This window comes from Arachis ipaensis, chromosome B9, assembly GCF_059453495.1.
Source record: "Arachis ipaensis isolate K30076 ecotype BB chromosome B9, ASM5945349v1, whole genome shotgun sequence".
Classification (NCBI taxonomy): domain Eukaryota; kingdom Viridiplantae; phylum Streptophyta; class Magnoliopsida; order Fabales; family Fabaceae; genus Arachis; species Arachis ipaensis.
In genome coordinates this window covers 143,521,039-143,543,205 of record NC_142444.1, presented here as the reverse complement: position 1 = coordinate 143,543,205, position 22,167 = coordinate 143,521,039, and the positions used below count along the sequence as shown (strand labels likewise).

At 33.1% G+C, this 22,167-nt stretch overlaps 2 protein-coding genes and 1 long non-coding RNA gene across 6 annotated transcripts; all 3 read left to right on the top strand.

The window, feature by feature from the left end:
• The first annotated feature begins 6,091 nt into the window (after positions 1–6,091).
• On the top strand, positions 6,092–8,015 carry LOC107619360 (organelle RRM domain-containing protein 2, mitochondrial). Its single transcript, XM_016321627.3, has 3 exons — positions 6,092–6,295; positions 7,426–7,494; positions 7,590–8,015. Exons 1-3 carry the CDS (start codon positions 6,175–6,177, stop codon positions 7,823–7,825), a joined length of 426 nt encoding a protein of 141 aa, XP_016177113.1. The 5' UTR covers positions 6,092–6,174; the 3' UTR covers positions 7,826–8,015.
• A 5,046-nt stretch (positions 8,016–13,061) lies between these two features.
• On the top strand, positions 13,062–16,701 carry LOC107616656 (uncharacterized). The gene is made up of 14 exons (XM_016318612.3): positions 13,062–13,367; positions 14,110–14,221; positions 14,338–14,450; positions 14,545–14,667; positions 14,793–14,965; positions 15,050–15,125; positions 15,242–15,328; positions 15,415–15,495; positions 15,620–15,652; positions 15,783–15,836; positions 15,926–15,967; positions 16,131–16,209; positions 16,287–16,357; positions 16,470–16,701. The coding sequence occupies exons 1-14, from the start codon at positions 13,185–13,187 to the stop codon at positions 16,572–16,574; spliced, it is 1,332 nt and encodes a 443-aa protein (XP_016174098.1). The 5' UTR covers positions 13,062–13,184; the 3' UTR covers positions 16,575–16,701.
• Positions 16,702–17,698: 997 nt separating this feature from the next.
• On the top strand, positions 17,699–21,620 carry LOC107616904 (uncharacterized). 4 transcript variants are annotated; one of them, XR_015899963.1, is made up of 4 exons: positions 17,701–17,796; positions 17,910–17,996; positions 18,552–18,727; positions 19,642–21,620. It is a non-coding gene; the product is annotated as an uncharacterized LOC107616904 (long non-coding RNA). The 4 variants fall into 4 exon arrangements; XR_015899962.1 differs by having other exon boundaries at positions 17,699–17,796; positions 17,919–17,996; positions 18,558–21,620; XR_015899961.1 differs by having other exon boundaries at positions 17,699–17,796; positions 17,919–17,996; positions 18,552–21,620.
• Positions 21,621–22,167: the final 547 nt, after the last annotated feature.

Genomic DNA, 22,167 nt, shown 5'->3' with positions numbered 1-22,167 from the left:
TGGCTCCACAAAGCTAACGTCTGCTTCGAAGGGATCAGTATCAACCTTTATCTTCTTCTTGCCATCATCAAATTTCAACCATCCCTCCATTATTGCTCCCTGAATTAAGTTCCTGAAATGAATGCAACTGTTAGTCGAATGACTTGTGATGAGCGGGTATTTTATACGCTTTTTGGGGTTAATTTCATATAATTTTTAGTGTGTTTTAGTTAGTTTTTAGTCTATTTTCAGTAGTTTCTAGGCAAAATTCATATTTCTGGAGTTTACTATGAGTTTGTATGTTTTTCTGTGATTTCAGGTATTTTTTGGCTGAAATTGAGGGAGCTGAGCAAAAATCTGATTCAGGCTGAAAAAGGACTGCTGATGCTGTTGGATTCTGACCTCCCTGCACTCAAAATGGAATTTCTGGAGCTACAGGAGTCCAAATGGCGCGCTTTCAATTGAGTTAGAAAGTAGACATCCAGGGATTTCCAGCAATATATAATAGTCCATACTTTGCTCAAGGATAGACGACGTAAACTGGTGTTCAACGCCAGTTCTATACTACAGTCTGGCGTCCAGCGCTAGAAACAAGTTACAAAGTGGAGTTCAACGCCAGAAAAGGATCCAAAGCTGGCGTTGAACGCCCAAAACAGCCATATGCACGTGATAAGCTTTAATCTCAGCCCCAGCACACACCAAGTGGGCCCCAGAAGTGGATTTCTGCACCATCTATCATAACTTACTCATTTCCTGTAAACCTAGGTTACTAGTTTAGTATTTAAACAACTTTTAGAAATTTATTTTGGATCTTATGACATTTTAGATCTGAACTTTGTAATCTCTGACGGCATGAGTCTCTAAACTCCATTGTTGGGGGTGAGGAGCTCTGCTGTGTCCTGATGAATTAATGCAAGTATTTCTGTTTTCTATTCAATCACGCTTGTTCCTATCTAAGATGTTCATTCGCGCCTATTCATGATGAATGTGATGATCCGTGACACTCATCACCATTCTCAACCTATGAACGTATGCCTGACAACCACCTCCATTCTACATTAGATTGAATGAGTATCTCTTAGATTCCTTAATCGGAATCTCCGTGGTATAAGCTAGAATCCATTGGCAGCATCCTTGAGAATCTGGAAAGTCTAAACCTTGTCTGTGGTATTCCTAGTAGGATTCTGGGATTGGATGACTGTGACGAGCTTCAAACTCGCGAGTGCTGGGCGTAGTGACAGACGCAAAAGGATAGCGAATCCTATTCCGGTATGATCGAGAACCTATAGATGATTAGCCGTGCGGTGACAGCGCACCTGGACCATTTTCACTGGAAGGATGGATGGTAGCCATTGACAACGGTGATCTACCAACACACAGCTTACCATAGGAGGACGTGCGTGCGTGAACAAGAAGACAGAGGAAAGCAGAGATTCAGAAGACAAAGCATCTCCAAAACTCCAACACATTCTCCATTACTGCATAACAAGTATTTATTTCATACTCTGTTATCCCTTGCAATCAAATTTGATAAGTGAATTGTTTTATTGTTTTCCTGACTGAGAGTTACAAGATAACCATAGCTTGCTTCAAGCCAACAATCTCCGTGGGATCGACCCTTACTCACGTAAGGTATTACTTGGACGACCCAGTGCACTTGCTGGTTAGTGGTACGAATTAGTGAAGAATTGTGACTTCCAATTTCGTGCATCAACTTGTTGCTTGGTGAAACTTACAATAAGGTTTTCCTTTTAATTCTTTCACCGAAAGTAAAGTTCTACCCTCAGGCAGAATTAACTGTTTATCTTTAAGCAACACATCGAAAATCTGATCAGATTTCGAAATATCAAAACTATATTTCTTTCCACTTTTCAGTTTTGAATCATTCGACTTTTCATTCATAGGAAGCTTTTTGAGTACAGACATATGGAGGGCCTTTCTTAAGTTCGGCCAAATCGACCTCCGTTTCGAAATCGATTTCTTCCTCTGAGGACTCCATAGTCACATAAGCAACTTTTTCTTTTCGAGTAAAAGGTTTACTCTTCAAATCGTTGCTCACTCCTATACTTCTCCTTCTCCTTTTTTCATAAGTTCGGTCTGACAAACCTTTTCGGCTAAATGGGCTAAATCAGGGATATGCACATTAAGCAACTTCCTGTGCATATAGAACCATAACTCCATAGTTGTTATTTTCACCACTTCACTCTCAGGTAATGAAATATAACATCTGCTCCTAGCATTCTTAAAACGTATCATGTAATCATCAATAGTTTCACCATCTTCGCGTTTCAAGGCTACTAGATCAGTAACTGCCACATTTATTTTCCCTCAATAGAACTGAGCGTGAAAAGCAGTTTCTAACTGATTCCATGTTGTTATCGAATTTGGTCTAAGATTCGAAAACCAAGTAAATGCATTCTTCGTTAACGAAGAAGGAAAAAACTTCATTTTCAAATTTTTATCATTGGCTAAATTTCCAATCTCAACCAAATATCGAGCAACATGTTTAATAGTTGATTCTCCGACTTCCCCAATAAATTTTGTGATTATCTTTGGATTTTTCACCCCTCTTGGCACTTTAGCCATTTGAATAACTTGGGAGAAAGCAGACACAAAGTGGGGTCGATTCATAAAACCAACATTCAAACCAACTCGATTCAGTACTTCTTCCACAATTCTGGTGACTTGATAACGTTCACCGCCATGATTATTACGTAATCTAGCAAGAAAGTCATCAGCATTTTGACCTCGAAGAACTACATAAGGATTTTCTCTATTAACAACATCATTTTCATTTTGAAATATATTTTCGAATCCCTCATTATTTCCCCTGGCATTATGCCTTTCACCATCCTCATAATCTACGATTAAAGCAATCCGTTCGACTTGTCTAACAAGACGTTCGAATTTTGATTCGTGATCAGCCATCATTGGATTTAAAATTATGGTCATTTGTTGAGTCAATAAATTGACTAAGTCATGATGACTTTCCTCTACTTGTTGTCGATATACTGCTATTGAATTTGCAGCATTCGAAGTAGAGCCCACATTATGATCACGAGAATACTCGGAATGTTGTTGTAGGTTTTAAGAGTTACTCCCTCCATTTACACTCCCGAATCGGACAGGAGGAACCAAATTACCCACTGGTGGGGTATAATCAGGAGGAAGACCATAAGGAGGCCAACCAGCAGTTAGTGGAGGCTGGAATGGTGGTAAGGTACCACGTGGACGAATATTACGTCCAACATTTTCAGTATGAACAGTTGTAACTGCTATACTCTCACTTTCAATTGCACCTTCCAAACGTGAAGTCACGTCTGCTTGTTGCACAATTACTGGTAGGCTATCACTGGTGGATGAACCACCATTCACATTTGACATTTCATCTGCCATATGAATGATTTTTCTACTTCGTAATTGCATACACCAAGTGACACGAAAAATTTATTTGACACACTTCAGATTTTCGAAACTGTTCTACCAGGCGTGCCAATTTGTTTTGTCAATTTTTAGCAAATCGATGGTGGTTCGATATCTAGTGGTCTGGGAGCGAAACCTACTCCTCTGTGCAGGTACCAGTTTTCTAAAAGTGCATCAAAGTGTCTTCGATTAGACGAGTATTAGGTATAAAAATAAATTGGACTTTATAAATCAATGAAAGAAACGAAAAGGTAAAGTTTTCGAAAACGAAAATGTGTTGAAAACAGAAAGGTTTGCGTTGAAATTGAAAAAAAATAATAAAATGCCTTTGACTGGGGCAAAGGGCTTTGACATGAAAATCTAAAGTGTAGAAATGTAAATTGGACGAAGAAGATAAAGGATACTTGAAAGATAAATTTGCTTGAAAGGTAAAGTTTACAAGAAAATAAATTAAAAGAAAGAAAACATGGAAGGAACCCTACAGAAAAGTTACTCGATCGTAGACTCAGGGATTCTCTGGGATGTGAGTGTGCTTGAGTGTTTTCTGAGTTAAAGTTCCAACCTTTATTCCCTAAAACTTCTTATTATTTAAAATCTACTTTTGGTAACTGACAACTAATTACAATTAATTACAAAATCACAGTCTTGAATGCATATTCCTTGATAACCGTTCCCACCTTTTGGCTGTACACATTTTTCATGATTTCCTCGCGTGATGAAAGCCTCTAACTTCTCCACTACCATAACCGCTCGGTCTACTTATTCGAACGTCTTATTTGATTACTTGTCTCGAAGACTTTGTTCGATTTGGCCTATTCGATTTAATAAAGTAAGTATAATCGAATCCACGTCGATTATCTTTAGCCTATGCTTGCGCGTGTAACTTTTCGAGAACTGCTTATGTCTTCGACCTCTTTATCAATTCGAACTAGCTTACTTTTGTCGAGAATATTTTTCCGATCAACAGCACGTAAACCACTGGAAGGGTCCACGGTTTACGTTGATGAAGCATTTGGGAAGAAACCATGGTAGGGGTTCCACGGTTTCTGTGAGGATGCAAAACATGCATAAACCGTGGAAGGGATCCAACAATTTATACACGAGTTTCACTATATATATACCAACCTAGAGTGAATGGGATATATTTACATCTATCATTTGTATTGTCAACAAAATAAGACGATATTTTGTAGTATATTTTAAATTTATCCAAATTATAAAAATAATATAATTTTAAACGATTTGGATGATATTAATATTGATTTATACTTTTCAATCTAATTCAATTTTAAGCAAATGATTGATTTGTACAGTGCTAATTTAAATTTAATTTTCAAACTATTTTGATTTAATCTAATATAATTTGAATTAAATAGAATTATATTCTATTTAAATTTAAATTTTTTAATTTAAGTAACTCATTCAAATTTTTAGTACATATATTCAAATAATATTTTAAAATTTTAATATGTATATTTATATATATTTAGTTAAATAATACTCTCAAATTTTTATTAATAATAACATATTTTACTCTAAAAGTTGCCCGTAATTTTAAAAGCTAAATATTTTATTTTTATAAATTGTCTTTTATTTAATTATTTTAAAAGTTTAATTTTAATGCACGGATAATATAAAATATTTTACACAATGCAATCGCATCCATTTTTTGAATGATCATTCATACCGTCAATAAAAATAATAATTATTTTTTATTACGTGTGTTACGTAATTAAATACATGTGTAAAATTACTTTAGACTGACCGTGTATCAAAATCAAAATTTAATTTCAATATTTATATACCACATTTATTTACATAAGATCTTTTATGTTTTATTTTAAATTTTTTATTTTGTTGTAAGAATTTTATGATTTTAAAAAATATATATTATTAAGTGAATTACAAACTATCAATTTAAATAGGTTAAATTGAGTAATATTTTAATCTCAATAAAATATATTAGTGTTATTTATTATTTTAACCCACAAAATAACATGTAGTAGTAAATTCACATAGGATAAATTAGACTATTTTAAACAATTATGTCTATGTAAAATTCTTAATGAAAGTGAAAACTTTATAAAAAAAACAACTAAAATAACTATAAGTTTTGTACTAAAAAGGGTAATATATTTTTTTGTTCAAAGTTTATAAATGATAGCGGTTACATGAATCAATGATGCAAATAAATAATAATTAAAGTACACAAAAAATATGTTTTTTGGTAATTTAATATATTTTTTTATATAAAAATTAGTTCTATTTTAAATTATTATTAAGTTATATAATAATGTTATATTTTTTTTTATAATTTAAAGATAGAATTTAATATTTGTAAATTAAGAATGAGTAGGGTTAAGATTGAAATATTATCATTTCACATATAGAATAAGATTAAATTTATATAAAAATATTAATTCGTAAGTGGAATTAAAATTTGGATTCAAATTCAAACCTATTGAATTTAGATTCTCTAAATTTTAAATTTGTACTTTAAAGGATAAAGTATAATATTTTATCTTTAAATAATTTTTCTTTCATATTTATTTTTAATTTTACCTATAAAATAAATAATAAAAAATCATACTTTACTCTCTACAGATAAAATTCAAACTTTAGATCCAAACCTATCGTACCTATTGCCATCCCTAACCCCTAAGTATATAAAAAGAGGGGTTTAGGGAATAGGGATACTTGAAAGGTAAGAAGTGTGAAGCGTGAAGTGTGAAGGGAAGGGACTAGTGAGGGTTTGAGTTTAGGGTTTTGGTGATGATGGCGTTCTTCAGTGGAGCTCAGCGATTTCTCCGCCAGTCTTCTATAGTTGTGGCCTCCCACTTCACCTCTACTCGTTTCACTTCGACTCTTACTTCCCCAAAACTCTTCATCAGCGGTCAGTAATTTACTCCAATTCTCTTCTGCTTGTTCATCTTATTAATTATAATTAATTGATCATTTCCATAACATGATTGTCACTATTGAAACCTTCATTTCGTTGTTTTCCTTATTCTGTTTTCTCTTCTAGAATTGTCAAATTAGCTTCCTTGAGACGCAAAATTATCTTCAATCTGGACAGGGTAATCAGTTATGATTAATGATTATGTTGCACTAGATGGGTAGGCTTAGCAACTATGATTTGCATCTGATAGATACCTGTATCTTAAACTTTGAGGCTAGCTTTTTTAGTGGAATTGTGGTATTTTTCTGTATCCCTGATAAAAGGAGGTTTGAAGTTGTAGGGCTCTTCTGTCTTGATTCCTTTAATTTGTTGGATTCAACAGTTTTGAACTTGGACTCTGAAGTATTATTGTGTACTCCAATGTAGCCTTCAAGAACAGTAGAATAGTATTTGAATGCATTGCATTTTTATGTGGCGACTTTTATAACCAACCTGGAACATTGAAGTGTAATCTTTATCAATACAGGTACTAGTCTACTAGTGTCTATACAAAGCCAAAGTTCAAGGGGAAGGGGATCCGAGGAAGATAATTGAATAGAACTGTTGCGTCTTATTTATTACTCTAAATGTAATGAGAAGGATATGTTGTTAACTCATTAACTTTGACTGGAGATGATGCTCTTAAAGAGTTTTCCCACAAACACTACTAAAGCTAGTGCTCGTACATCTTGCGTGACAAGACACAGATACAATGCTTAATTTGTGTCTTTTAAAGTTGGATCACTCACTTTACAATATTTATATGATTAGGAGACAGAATTATTAGAATATAAATATACAAAGAAGTAAGATAAGTTTCACTCTCGTGAAATGTATTTTATTAGTAGCGCTGTAGGACTTCATGAAAGGCCATTTTTTGGTCTCTGAAACTCTGAATTTCTTCTACTCTATTGGCTTGTAGTTCAATAAACGTCCATTTTCTTTTTAGCACCATTTTCTGTAGGGAATTGTTAGGTGGATCATGTAAGACTATAATTGGCGAAGCTTCTAATATAAATATCCAGTATAATGGAATTTACATAGTTCTGTATGTAACTTTTATATGTATCGGGCATTTTGAACAGGTCTTTCAAGACTGACAACAGATGAAAAACTTACTGAAGCGTTTTCTCCTTTCGGGCAGCTGCTTCAAGGTAATGCATTTCTCCTGCAATACTTGATTCTTCTACATGCTTATGTATTAGCTTGCTGGATATCATTCCTGACCTTCACTCATCTTGATCGACAGCAAAGGTTATAACCGATAGAGCCTCTGGACGGTCAAAGGGATTTGGATTTGTAACTTATGCGACCATAGAAGATGCTGAAAAGGCGAGAGCCGGAATGAATGCTAAATTTATTGATGGATGGGTTATATTTGTTGATCCTGCCAAACCAAGAGAGCCCAGACCTCCTCAGCAGCCAGAGTCTCAGCCCTCTGGAGCTGGTTTCACGGTTAACAAGACAATTGGATGGTGTGGTTGATATTCATTATTGACTAAAATAAACCTTATTCTCATGGTGTGAGATTTCAGAAGACCATATATAATTTAACTCCCCCAATTATTATACACCATAGTTTCTGGAGGAATTTTTGTATCAGACCATTATAATTTGTAACTAGGGATTGTACTTTAGCCGCAATACATTACTATTCGGAAGATTTTGAAGTCCATTGGAAGAGTTAAGTCTAAAAGTGGTTTTTGAATTTGCACTCGACTTTCAAAGTAATCTCTGAAGTTAATAATTACTCAAATTCGTTTTCGAAATTATATTCCGAGACTCATACTAGTCTCCAAAGCGTTTTTTGTTCACTGGAACACTAAAAACTACTAAAACGACTTTGTTTTATATTTATTAAAAAAAAAAAGAAATACACCCCCACCTCACTCCCCTTCCTCATTTCCCGTTTCTCTTTCTCTTTCACATTTCCTTTTCCCTTTCCCGATCTTTTTTTCTTGCCCTTTCCCTTCCACGCTTCCCTTCCCCTTCTCCTTCCCCATTACCAGTTCTCCTTTTCTTTTCCTTTCCACGTTTCCCTTCCCCTTCTCCTTCTCCATTCCCATTTCTTCTTTCCTTTTTTCTTCCACAGTCCCTTTTTCCTTTTCCAACCCTTCTCCAGTTCTCCTTTTTCTTTCCCTTCCATGCTCTCCTTCCTTTTTCCCAACCCATCCCCAGTTTTCTTTTCTCTTTTTCCTTTCGTAATCGTTGTCAATAAAAAGCAGTACTTTATAACTGTTTAAATAATTCAGAAGAAACATAATAATAATTTATTAGTTCACAGAGAGAGATAATAGAGATAGAAAGAATTGTCACTGTCTTTTGAGAGGAGGTAATAGAAGAGAGAAAGGTTACAGCCATGGCTTACCTTTTTCTCAAATGCAAGTTATGACTTTTTTATGAGGCCTTTTGCCTTCTCTCCCATTAAACAAGGAACAAAATTATGCACTTTCAGCCTTTTACAATGTTTCTGATTCTCAGATTCCATTTCCTGATGAGGTCAATTTTGTTTTATTCTTGTGAATCTTACATGTGCTGTTTTTTTTTATGATCATCACAAGCTTACCAATTTGATTCAATTATTGTATTTGAATTTTCAGTGTTAGTGCGTTACAATTGAACAGCAAAAAAGAATTTGTGAATTGAATACAATTTGGAAGGGAAAGGAAAAGGGAAAGGGAAAGGGAAAGGGAAAAGGAAAGGAGAAGGGGGGACGTATTTTTTTTTTATAAAATATAAAACGACGTCGTTTCAATGGTCTCCAATAATAAGGATGGACGAAAATTATTTTAGGGACCACTATAAGTCCCGGAGAACAATTTCGGGTACGAATTTGAGTAATTATTAATTTTAGGAATTACTTTGAGGCTCAAGTGCAAGTTCAGGGACTATTTTGAGACTTAACTCCCATTGGAAATTAAATGCACCCCTTATGTTGCTAAGAGGACATGGAAACAACATTAAGCTGTCTTTCTGGAACATCATCTACACCTACTTTAAAATCTTGATAATATGGTTTTTCAAAACAATTGTTTAAAATGGTACTAGTGTTATTTGATTCTCATATATTTATATATTTAATACAAAAACCCTATTTCAACAATGAGGGTATGGGTTTGACAATTATAACTATGCTATAAAGTTCATTCTATAATTTCCACATCATATCTCTTTGTATGTCAAATTTTTATTTAATGTGTGAAATTCTTGTTTATGATGTATATTAACATATTTATGTCTGTTTTGTTTTAACAGAGAACATAGAGATGTTTGTTGGAAGTTGTATGCTGACAATGAAAAAATATTTGATGTTAAAGATTTTATTTTATTGCTTTTTTTAGAATGGAAGTTATACTTTAAGATTTTATTTTATGGACTATGATTTACTATGTTGTATTTTTGGACTTATAATCTTGGATAAGATATGTTTGTGTGTTTGTAATAATATTTTGTAGTTTGTTTTTTGGTTTTTTTGATATTTTTTACTATAATTTCTATATGAATGTTAAACATAGGGAGATGGGAAATGGGCCCCGCGAAAAACGCGGAGAACAGGGATGGGACAATTATCTCCCTATGACGGGGAACGACGGGGATTAATTCTGGGGGCGGGGACGGGAGCAGGGAGGCATCCCCTGATCCCGCCCCCGCCCCATTGACATCCCTATCTGTGGTATGGCCAAACTTCTAATGGAATGTACAGTGCTTAGTTTTGTCCACGTATTTGTGGTCTTGGTAAGTTCCTGTTTTGTTTGGCGGCTTTATGAGCTTACTGTAAAGGATCTCCTTGATGAAGTTCTCCCTTTTGGTGTTGAATTTGGTGTAGGAGTCGAACTTCGGGGTCAGTTTGAAAGGCTTTTTAAGCTCCTTGCTTGTGTGTGACCTTGGTTGTTTTTTTCATCTCGACGGGGTTGCTGTTTTTTCGTCTGCCAAGCTTCACGGAGTTCTTCGATCTCCATTTGACCTGTAGCTTTTTCTCGGAATTCTGCTAGTGTTTTCGGCTTGGTGACAGCGATGGTTTCCTGGAACTTCCCAGGGCGGAGGCCACTCTTTAGTGCGTGTAGGTGTACCTCAGGGCCGAGGTCGGGGATCTCCATAGTTGCTTTGGCAAACGTCGTCATATAGTCCTTCAAGCTTTTATGCGGGCCTTGTTTGATAGTGCTGAGGTAGTCGGACCCATGTACGTATATCTTTGAAGCTGCAAAATAGTCAATGAAGGACCTTGCCAGTTCCTCGAAACAAGATATTGAACCTGTAGGAATCTTAGAAAACCAAAATAAAACAGCATGATCCAAAAAAGTTGGAAAAGACCGACAGAATATAGGGTCAGAGGCACTGTTAAAGAACATCATGGATTGAAACTTTTTAATGTGAACACGGAGATCTCCAAATCCTTCATAGGGCTTGAGTGCTGTAGGTAGAACAAAATTCTTTGGCATTTGGAACTTGACAATATCCTCCGAAAAGGGGTTGTCTATCGTCAACTTCTCTTTCAGTGGAGTGACCTCCTGGGAGCCCGAGTCCAGAGGTTGCGTGCCGTTTGAGGTCGCACTCTTGACTCTTGAGGTCATCCGTGTTTGACTTCCCGTTGTGAGATGCTTCCAAAAGGTCGGCCATTCTCCTGACCTCAGTCAGGAGAGTAGCATTCATAGCCACTAGCTCCCCATTAGTGGGGGGGAGGGGTCTATAATATGGTCTCGTCGGCCATGGTCCTGCAAAAAATAATAAAACAAAGTGTACGTGGGGATAAATCTGAATAATTTCGGCTCCACGGTGGGTGCCAAATATTTTTGTCTAGGACTTGGCTCCGAGGTATAAGTCGGCGGCAGCTGGAAGAGCACTGATGACGTCCTTTTTCAATATGCTGCGCCACAAGTTCCTTCCTCGTCCGAGCAATGTGGAGAACCTGCAAAAGAAACTCCGATACTTAAGTTAGTCTATGTTCAAGAATCAGCTATATTAATGACTTTCCTAACTATACTTTTTGTGTGTATATCCATGTTTGTTAGGTTACTCGCAACATCTTATTTATGTTTGGGCGAGTGCGGGTGATCTCAAAATTTCTAGAATTGGAACCGAGGTATGACGAAGATCTCTCCTGTTTGGTGTAACTGGCGTTTGACTTAGTCTGTTTGAGATATAACATTAGTCTGAGTATTGAGGTACGGATCATTAACATTTAGAATTTCTCTAAGTTTATATTTTAAATTTTTTTTTCGTGTATTCTGTTTGACGTAGATTTAGTTTTTTTAATTTCTATCTTATATTAAAAATATTAAAGTAATTTCACATATGTTATTGCCTTTATAACCACATTAATGAATATATAGCGTCAAGTTAAAATAAAATATGACATGCATTGAGCTCTTTTTAGTCTTAATAGAAATAGAATTCAATCAATTAAATAGAAAGATAAAGGTATGATTTTCTTACATATTTTGTGTATTCTAAAATACAATTGAGAAATAAAAATACGTACCGCAAATTTATTAAATATCATTTACATCTTGCTATTTAAAATTGAAAAGTGAGGCAGGCTATTTCATGCAGCATAGCATACATTTTGACTTTCAGGAATAATAATAATAATTAATGTGATTAATGGAAACGGCATGCTTCGTGCAGCTTAGCGATCAAAACCGCCAATGAAGCAATAATTTTATCTTCTTATATTGTAAGATTATTATGAATAAATATATGGCAGAATCGGATAGATATGTGCAATTTTTTGTTTTTTACGAAAATGATCGTTATGGGGGATTTTTAGCTGGGAAAGCTAGTAGTGCAAGATAATACAAACTAAAGGTCATATTAATATATGATTGGATAAATTATAATTTTTGTCTCCAAAATTTGTTAAAATTTTTAAAATATTGTTAAATTTATTTTGTTTTAATTTTATTTTAAATTTTTAATTTACATTAAATATATCTTTAACAATTAAATTTTAAAAAATTTTAAGATTAATTTAATAATAATACATAATAAATTTGAGTTATAGTTCAACTGGCATAATCTTCCCATACTCAATTAAGAGGTTGTGGATTCGAGTTTTCTATCTTTGGTAAAAAAAAAAAATCTAATAATAATACATAATAAAATTTTATTTGATTTACTTATATTAAAGATTGTTCTTATGAAGTTATTCTTAAATTGGTCATATTTTTTTTTTAAAAATTAGTCATTAAAAATAAATTTAATACAAATAAAAAATTTTAAAAATAAAATTAAAACAAAATAAAATTTAAAAATATTTTTAAAATTTTTAATAAATTTTAAAAACAAAAAATATACTTTAATCTATATTATTTTACAAACAATATCCTTTAAAAAAAAAAAAAGAAAGAAAACAAAAAATGGAGGTAAGAAATCCATAGTTTATCCCCATCACTTCACATGCAGCCAAGCTGCAAACTTTACTCAGTGAAATGGACACGACAGAGTAGTCGAAGGCTCTTCAATCTTTCTTCCTCTATGGTTACCATCCCAATATATGTTTTTCAACAATGTCATTGTGTCTTGCATCACATCAATTAACTTATTAGGCTAATTTTGTTTATATATATCCCTTTTTGGTATACTTTAAGATATTAGAAAGAAAATCTAACAAAGGTTAATTTTTCTACCCCAAAAAATATTAATTAATACAATAAATATTTGCTAAGTAATATTATAAGAATTACATAAGTATCTAAAAATATTCCGAAATCAAATGAATAATGAGGTGAATCATAACCTTCCTCTTGTAATATATAAATAAGAACCTTATGTTCCACCTATTCCTAAGTTAGAAAATTGAAACAAACAGGCACATCCACATTACCAATTAAGCTTAAGGTGCTACATGGCATGGTGGAGTGGGCTAAGGGAGCTAAAGCCTTTGCTTCACTTGCTGCTTCCACTTAGCATCCATTGGGTTGCTGAAGAAATGACCGTTTCTGTTCTTGTTGATGTCACCACTTCTGCTCTCTGTCCTCGTCACACTACTTGCTCCAAAGCCATTTACATCAATGGCCTTCAACAAACGGTACTACTCATTCTCTCATTTACTTGTGCACTTTGTGTCTGCTTTTCTTTTTAGTCTTATTAATTTGTTTGATCAAAAAGTGTTAGAAATATAACCATTAATGTTGCCTTCTCCAGTCAGCTTAAATTTTTGGGATGAGCGATTTCATGACATGGTATTAGAACTCTATGTCCGAAAAGTCTAGAGTTTAAGAGCTATGCATGTTGTTGGCCTTTTGCTTCTAATATCATAACTGTGTGATAATATCATACTATTATTGAAGAATAACATTATTCTTAGACTAATGTTATGCAAGGAGACTAGTTAGTGATGAGTTACATTGATCTTACTAATCTGGTTCGAGAAGCGATGATTATCTTTCCTAGCATATGTTCTTGCAATCTCAATACTTGAACCCAAGATCATTGGAAAGATGACGATTTTGCTAATCACTTGACTAACTCGAAGTTAGTAGGCTGTAGTGATTTATTATGCTAGTAAAAAAAGTTTATATAAATAGTGGGATCAATAATTTTCTTCCCCTAATTATACTCTCTTGCTTCTCTAATTTGGTCCACTATATTCATATTGCCAACAATTTTGTTCTTCATTGGACAAGTCTTTGTGTAATTTTTCGGCATAAGTGCTTTCTGTACTTGATAAACAGCCATGATGACTTCTGTTCTTTCTATTTTTTTTAATTATATTTTTTCCCTTCTTAATTGAAGTGTAGTATTACTGGATTAGTAATGCTTTTCTGCAGGTTGTTGGAATTTTCAAGATGGTGGTTCTTCCAATACTTGGTCAGCTTTCGGATGAACATGGCCGTAAACCTTTGCTTCTCATTACCATGTCAACTACTATTATTCCTTTTGGTATGCCATTACACTGTGTTTTGTTTTTCCTTTTGTTTTCTGTTGATATGTTTTTACCATTACTTACAACATTTTGTAATTTGTTTATTCACCTTTCACTGTTATTCTTGTTGCAGCTTTACTTGCCTGGAATCAATCTGAGAGATTTGTCTATGCTTACTATGTTCTTCGAACAATTTCATTTATAATCAGTCAAGGAAGCATTTTCTGCATTTCTGCTGCATATGTGGTAAGATTTATTCTTGAATAATTGAACATAGGCCAAAAATGGGAAGAAAAAATAGTAAAGAATTTTTACACACACTTCTTCTCTCTGTCCTTAGGCAGATGTTATCAGTGAAAGCAAAAGAGCAGCTGTATTTGGTTGGATTACTGGCCTGTTTTCTGCTTCACATGTTCTTGGGAATTTCCTTGCTCGTTTTCTTCCCCAAAGCTACATTTTCATGGTGCATAACTATACATCTGTAGTTACCTTTTTATGCATATTCATATCATATTGTGAATCCCTTTTTGGATGCTTCCTATTGACAATGAATCTTAGTAACAAAGTACACTGCTTCACTGGTTTCAGGTTTCAATAGCACTCTTGATATTCTGTCCTGTTTATATGCAATTCTTCCTCATTGAGACGGTGAAAGTTGCTCCGAGAAAGAATCACGAGTCAGGATGCTGCATGAAGGTAGTTGATTTTCTCAACCAGAGATACAAATCTATGAGAAAAGCTGCAGAAATAGTCATGTTCAGGTTGTTATTAATTTTAGGATTCATTTGTCTTTTTTTTTAATGTGCAGTGCTTGAGTTCTAAGTAATTGTATTTTCATTTTTCAGTCCAACATTGAGGGGCATGGCTATTGTCACCTTCTTTTACAAGTTGGGAATGTCAGGCATAAACAGTGTTTTACTGGTATGCTTGCAATTGAATAAAACTTGAGATTAAATATTTTCAGATAATTGGTTCTTTAGCATATTGTACCAAGTTTCTATGTTTTGTACTTGACAGTCTGATAATTCCTTGTGCAGTACTATTTGAAAGCCGTTTTCGGTTTCAACAAAAATCAGTTCTCAGAACTTCTGATGATGGTTGGAATTGGTTCAATATTTTCTCAGGTCCATAAGTTAGCATATAGCTTGTCTAAAATTGTTTACAAAATTTTATTTGACATAGTAACTTACATTCAATTTTTTGCACCCAGATGGTGGTGCTTCCCATACTAAATCCACTGGTTGGAGAGAAAGTGATACTTTGCTCTGCATTGCTTGCATCAATAGCATATGTAAGTTATTTATACTAGTGTATTAATAAGTGTCTGTTAGTAAATATCTTATATTCTAATCAAGAGATTTGGAGTTCGAGTCACTTGCTGACACCTTATTCTATGCATATATGATTCTACGTAGGCATGGCTCTATGGATTAGCATGGGCATCTTGGGTAAGTAAACTTGCCAACTTCCTATATATATACCCTTTTAAACTACTTGACATTGTATTATAGTTTACATTTTGTATTTTTATTGTATAAAATTGGATTTCAATTCTATACATAATACACACCAATACAGGTACCATACATGAGTGCCTCTTTTGGTGTCATCTACATCCTTGTAAAACCCGCTGTAAGTAGTAGATGACTCTTCCTATGATGCAATCATGTTATTAATAATCCCATAAGGTTCTAATATTGGTATCATTTCTTGTTATACAGACATATGCTATTATCTCAAAAGCATCAAGCTCAGTCAATCAGGTTTGGTTTCTTTCTTTATGAATCAACATCATCCCAAGCAACAAACAATTAACTAATAGCACAAATAAAACATCGTATCACTTCTTCAAAGGAACAATAATATTTCAACATCTTTCTTATTATTATTACTCTTCTCACAATCATTCATGCTATTATACTGCAGGGAAAAGCACAAAGTTTTATTGGTGGAACACAATCTATATCACATTTACTATCACCTATTGCTATGACTCCATTGACTTGTAAGTGGAACAATAACTTTTAAAAAATTCTTATTAGTGATTAGTGCTTACCATACAATTAACAACTGGTGTTTCAGCATGGTTTCTATCTACAAATGCTCCTTTTGATTGCAAAGGTTTCAGTATTATATGTGCATCAATATGCATGGTAACACATTTCATATTCTTTCTTCTCCCATAATGTATATATCTACATTCTTTAATTTTTATAGTTGTCACTCTCCACTCACATTGAAATCTTTCAAATTAATTTTGTTCAGATAATTTCACTTTGTTTTGCTTGCCTGCTGAAGCCCGATGATCATAGTTGCTCAAGTGATGATGACATACAGAACAATCAGCAAACCGCTCTTCTTAGTGAATAGTAAATCCATTTGCCTTTATAATTTATGCTCCATATTTTTTTATCTTTATTTTATTTTATAATACAATTGGCTTTGAAAATGTAATTATGTAAGCATAGAGAAAAGAATGTAGTACATTTTAATACAATTTCTTTTTATATTATTAATTAGAGTAATGCTAGATATCAAGTTTTTTTATGAATAAAGTTCAACTAAGTTAAACAATAAAATTTAAAATAATACTAGCCATAGCTTATTTTTGTTATGTTAGACCAATTTGATTGGACTTAATTAAGAAAAAGATTTGGATGTATAGCATTATTCTATTAATTATTGTACTTCTCTTTCACGATTTGTATGATGGTGTAAAAAATATAATAATGCAAATTTTTTGTTTATTTAACTAGTGAATTAGTAATCTTAACTTTTCTAAGTTTAAATTTAACTAGTAATTTAAATACTAAGAGAAAAAGAAAAAAACAAATTTAACTAGTAATTTAAATACTAAGAGAAAAAGAAAAAAACAAGATATCAAATTTACCAGAAAATTGAATTTTATCCGGTAAAATTATGTACTTTAAATATAATTTTATTAGCCTCTCTAATATATATATATTAAGAAAATACATTAATAAATAATGTTATAATGATAAACAATATTTTTTAAATATTCTAAAGGTTAAATATATATTCCAAAGTACTTATAATAAAAGAATAAAAAAAATTAGAAAGCCAATGAGTTATAGCTCAAATGGCATAGTCTCCCCATACTCAATTAAGAGATTCTAAGTTCGAGTCTTCTATCTCTGATAAAAAAAAAAAATTAGAAAATCGTGGACAATATCTTCTCTTCGTAGCCATGGGTTTCATTCATATAACCACTTTCTAGTCAGAGCTAGGATTTTTGAACCCCAATACGGCAATACATTCACTAGCCAGCATACACAAATGGCAACCAGTTTGAAGATGTTCCTTTCTCAATCATGAAAATTTTTGTTCCCTAATAAATAAAAAAGGGTTTTTGGGCAGAAAATTAAAAAAAAATTTGGATCATGGTATGGGCCGGAAAACCGGACCCACACCTAGAATAAGAGAACCGGGTATAACCCAAATCACAAACAACCCAGCGAAACATCTACCGCATTCACAAACCTTATAACTCTCCAACGGTTATGCATTTGTTGAGCACACCGCAGAGGAGACTGCAAGCACAGGGACAGCATTGAAAGAGATGAATGACAAGGTAGCTTCATCTCTTTTTTCTTGCTATTGAAAAATGAACTTTTGCCTCATATTTGTTTTTTCCCTTTTGAACTTATTATTAATGGGTGGATGATACTGGTGGATGTTGCCAAGACACAACAGAGTCCTTCAAGTACGAACCCACTATTTCCTGCTCTGCAGTGTGATCTTATTTGGCTCAACCTTTTGATGTAAGTCAAGGTAATATATGCTGCATTTCTGGAATATTATAAAACATTCTAGAATATCATGTAATTATTGTTTTCTTGTCTGTTTCAGAGTCAATAGTCATACGCCATGAGTTGAATAGGGCTTGTACTATCAGTAATATACTTGACCTATATACAAGTGATTAATGGTTTATATTTTATATTAGTCAAATGGATTTAGCCTGCACAACTAGTCCCTTCAATTTCAAGAAAAAAACATTACCTGATATACTTATTTCTTTAGATATTTCCTTCTCTAATAATAATAATCTAAAAACTTAATCCTTATTCATAATTTTGGCTAATTCTTGGCTGGAAAAAAATGTTAGTTTCTTAGTGGAATCTATTTTAAAATCTTTTCTCTGCTTAACAAAAGCATGAAAAATGCACTCTACTATCATGTATAATTTAGTATTCTTGAATTCTATATTAGTTTTTTTCTTATTTATATATATCATTTCGGTGTAAAAACGTCAACACAAGGTTGGAAACGATGGTTGTATACATAGTAACGCTTTATTTTTTTTCTGTTGCATAATGAACTTAGTTACAGGCTAAAGAGGACTACAGTACCTTATGCTGTAAATTCACAGTTTAGCTCTTCTACATTACAAGGATGCAAGTGCACCAAGAACCTGCAGTTTGTAGCCTTATAAACCTGAAGTGTGCATTTTAGAAAGCTAACTCGCTGTTGCTGTTGCTGTTGCTTCTGCTGCATAAACAGTAAGAGTCTCACCTTTTTAGATTTTGTAGCCTCTTGATTAGTAAAAACTGATCTTGTTTGAAATTAATTTTGTGAACATGAGCTGGAGCGAAAGCTTGTTTTGTTTCTGATTTTATGTTTAGAAATTTGGAATTGATTTGGACTGTGATTAGCAAAGATATATCTGGTTTTATTTACTGCAACGAATTATTTTTCTGCATTGCTTCCAAATTTGTTTTAAATTTCAGTTATTGCTTCCAAATTTCCAATGTCCTTCACCCTTTTGGCCGAGTAAATCCTTTATTCTTGTAGTAATAATTATTGCCAATTTGTAGTGGATCTACTATTAGCTGAAGAGAGTGATATTTGGCCGTACTACTATTTTATAGTTGGCTTTAATCTATGGTTTAGGGTTGTTATTAGTTTATCTACCAAACCTATATGTTTTGATGAATAATTCTTGTATTCTTATGTGTTTATTTGCATAGAAATCTATGGTTTAGGGTTGTTATTAGTTTATCTACCAAACCTATATGTTTTGATGAATAATTCTTGTATTCTTATGTGTTTATTTGCATAGAAATCTATGTGTTGACATGGACCTTGAATAATGTACGTAGACACATTGATTGATATGCAAGAGTTACCAACTAAGTTGGTTAAGTCTACTAGTCACTGTGTTGGTATTCTTTGTATTATTTATGGAGCTTGGCAGCTTGCATATTACCTTTAAGTAATTATGAATTGATACCACGATGAGTCGAACAACAAAGTGAAAATGTAGTGCATGAGCAAAGTCAATTTATTGGCATATAAATGATAAAAAGTCAAAAAATGAGAAGGATATTAGTAATTACTCTTCTATTTGTGTGTGGTTTTGTTTAATTAGTTATTTAATTTACAATTAAGTTTGTTGCTCATATTAAAAATGTAGGAAAAAAACATTCAAATCCTGCTGCCCCTCTTGCTAATCCCTCATTACCTCCTCAATCTAGTGGATATTCTAGGCGTAAAAATCGATTATAGATATGGAAGTATAGAGAAGTATGCGAGACGTAAAAATTACAATGGTCAAATAAAATATGCGGGGAGAACACGTGCTATGCATCAACATTGGAAGCGATGCTTTGACTTGGACAATGAGCAGAGCAAGAGAAAAAAGACAAAAGGGAGAACAAGTGGTCCTATATCCTCACCGAGTGTTACCAAGTTTGACCGAGCATTATTTTGAAGTATCCTCATTGAGATGTTTGTGATCGAAGAGCTAGTTTTTCGATTTGTAGAAAGAAATGTGTTTCGAAGGCTCTTGATAGCTTGCAACCCAAGTTTAAAATCCCTTTCCTGTACTATATTGGCCCGTGATATATTTTCTCTTTATGATATAGAGCAAGTGAAGTTACAAAATTATCTCTCTCAACATGGAAAAGTGTGTCTTACAACTGACACTTGGACGTCGAGTTGAAATTTGACTTATATGTCTCTAACGGCACACTTTATTGACAATGATTGGAAGTTGCAAAAGAGGATATTGATTTTTTGTCGGGTGAGAGTCATCCAGGAGAAATACTTGGTAGAGCTATTGAAGGTTGTTTGGATGTTTGAAAATTGCATCAAGTTTTTACTGTAATGGTTAACAATGCAACTTCTAATGATGTTGCAATTTTATACTTGAAAAAGAGATTAAATGCATGAAATAGTCTAATTTTGAAGGGGGACTATCTTCATTGCATTGTTGTGCCTATATCTTAAATTTGACAGTGAAAGATGACTTGAAAGATATTGATGATTCGATTAAAAGAATTCGCAATGCAGTGAAATATGTCAAGTCATCTTCTATGAGAAGTGAAAGTTTCAAAGCGTGCATTGAGCGGGAGGGCATCAACTATAAAGAGCTTGTTTGTTTGGATATCAAAACTCGATGGAATTTGACATATTCAATGTTGGAGGCAGCATTGAAGCTTCGAACGACGTTTGATTTGTTAGAGTTGCAAGATGATAAATATAAGAATGAGATGAACAAATCTTATGGTGTGCCTACAGATAATGATTGGACTTATGCAGAGTCAATTTTACCATTCTTAAAAATATTCTATGATGCTAAATTGCGTACTTTTGGGAGTTTGTATGTTACTAGTAATAAATACATGAAAGAAGTCTTTTAACATTGGAAGAAAAATCAAGCTGCATTGTGAAAATAGTGATTTGAGCATAAGATCAATGAGGTCCAAGGTGTAAAGGAAATATGATAAGTACTAGAAAATTCCAAATGGCATTAACATGTTAATTGCAATTATGCTTGATCCATGTCACAAGTTGAATTTTGTAAATTGAATTTTTGATGAGTCATTTGGTGTAGAAAAGGGAGGAAAACTCAAGTCAAAATTATTTACTTGCTTGAATTCCCTTTATAAATCACTACCAAGGCAAAGAGAATGAGTTTTAAAGTAATCAAGATGCAATGATCAATGGAGAGGAAGAAGATGATATCCTAAATATTTATTTGCAATCAACTGCATCAGATGCTAAATTTAAACTTGATAGATATCTAAAAGAAGATTGTAAGCCTAGAAACAAGTTGGCAAAGTTGGATATTTTAGATTGGTGGAAAGGAAATTCAACCCAATTTCCTATGCTTGCACGTATGGCTCGAGAAGTTCTAGCCATACCAGTTATACGGTTGCTTTTGAAAGTGCGTTTAGTACAGAATGAAGGATTATTGATCCTTATCGGAGCTCTTTGACACTACATATAGTGGAAGTTTTTGTATGAACTCATGATTGGGTAATAGATGAGCCTCTTAGACTAATTAAAAATTTTAAAGAGATTGAAAAAGCTAAACATGGTAATGTACTTTTTTTTATTGCTTGTTTGTTACTAATGGTTAGTTTTCTATAATTAATGAGATTTTTTTTATGTAGGGAGAATTCTACAACAAATGTTGGCACACATATTTCTTTAGAAGATGGTTAAAATATTGTAATCGGTCAAAATTGTGTTGGATTTGATTTAGCTTATTTTAACTTCATTTAAGTTAATACTATATATATATATATATATATATATATATATATATATATATATATATATAATGTTTTGAATGTTTTGGCCATTACAATATTCTAATCAACTTCTAAAGAAATATATGTACCAACATTTGTTGTAGAATTTCTCCCTACGTAAAAGAAATATCTCATTAATTATAAAAAATTAACAATTAATAACAAACAAGCAATAAAAAAAAAAAAAGAAATATATTACCTTGTTCAGCTTTTTCAATCTCTTCAAAATTTTCAATTAGTTCAAAAGGCTCATCTATTACCCAATCTTGAGTGTATACAAGAGTCTCCACTATATATGGTGTCAAAGGAGTTTCGATAAGGGTCAATAATCCTTCTTCCCGTACTAAATGCACTCTCAGAAGCAACTGAAGAAACCCAATATGGGTAGAACTTCTCGAGCC

What these genes read in the sequence shown, in the direction of transcription:
- LOC107619360 (XM_016321627.3), top strand. Translation starts at nt 6,175, where the DNA reads ATGATGGCGTTCTTCAGTGGAGCTCAGCGATTTCTCCGCCAGTCTTCT. An exon ending in CCCAAAACTCTTCATCAGCG is followed by an intron (nt 6,296 to 7,425) that starts GTCAGTAATTTA and finishes CATTTTGAACAG; the next exon opens with GTCTTTCAAGACTGACAACA. An exon ending in TTTCGGGCAGCTGCTTCAAG is followed by an intron (nt 7,495 to 7,589) that starts GTAATGCATTTC and finishes CTTGATCGACAG; the next exon opens with CAAAGGTTATAACCGATAGA.
- LOC107616656 (XM_016318612.3), top strand. Translation starts at nt 13,185, where the DNA reads ATGGCATGGTGGAGTGGGCTAAGGGAGCTAAAGCCTTTGCTTCACTTG. An exon ending in CCCAAAGCTACATTTTCATG is followed by an intron (nt 14,668 to 14,792) that starts GTGCATAACTAT and finishes CACTGGTTTCAG; the next exon opens with GTTTCAATAGCACTCTTGAT. An exon ending in TGCTATGACTCCATTGACTT is followed by an intron (nt 16,210 to 16,286) that starts GTAAGTGGAACA and finishes CTGGTGTTTCAG; the next exon opens with CATGGTTTCTATCTACAAAT.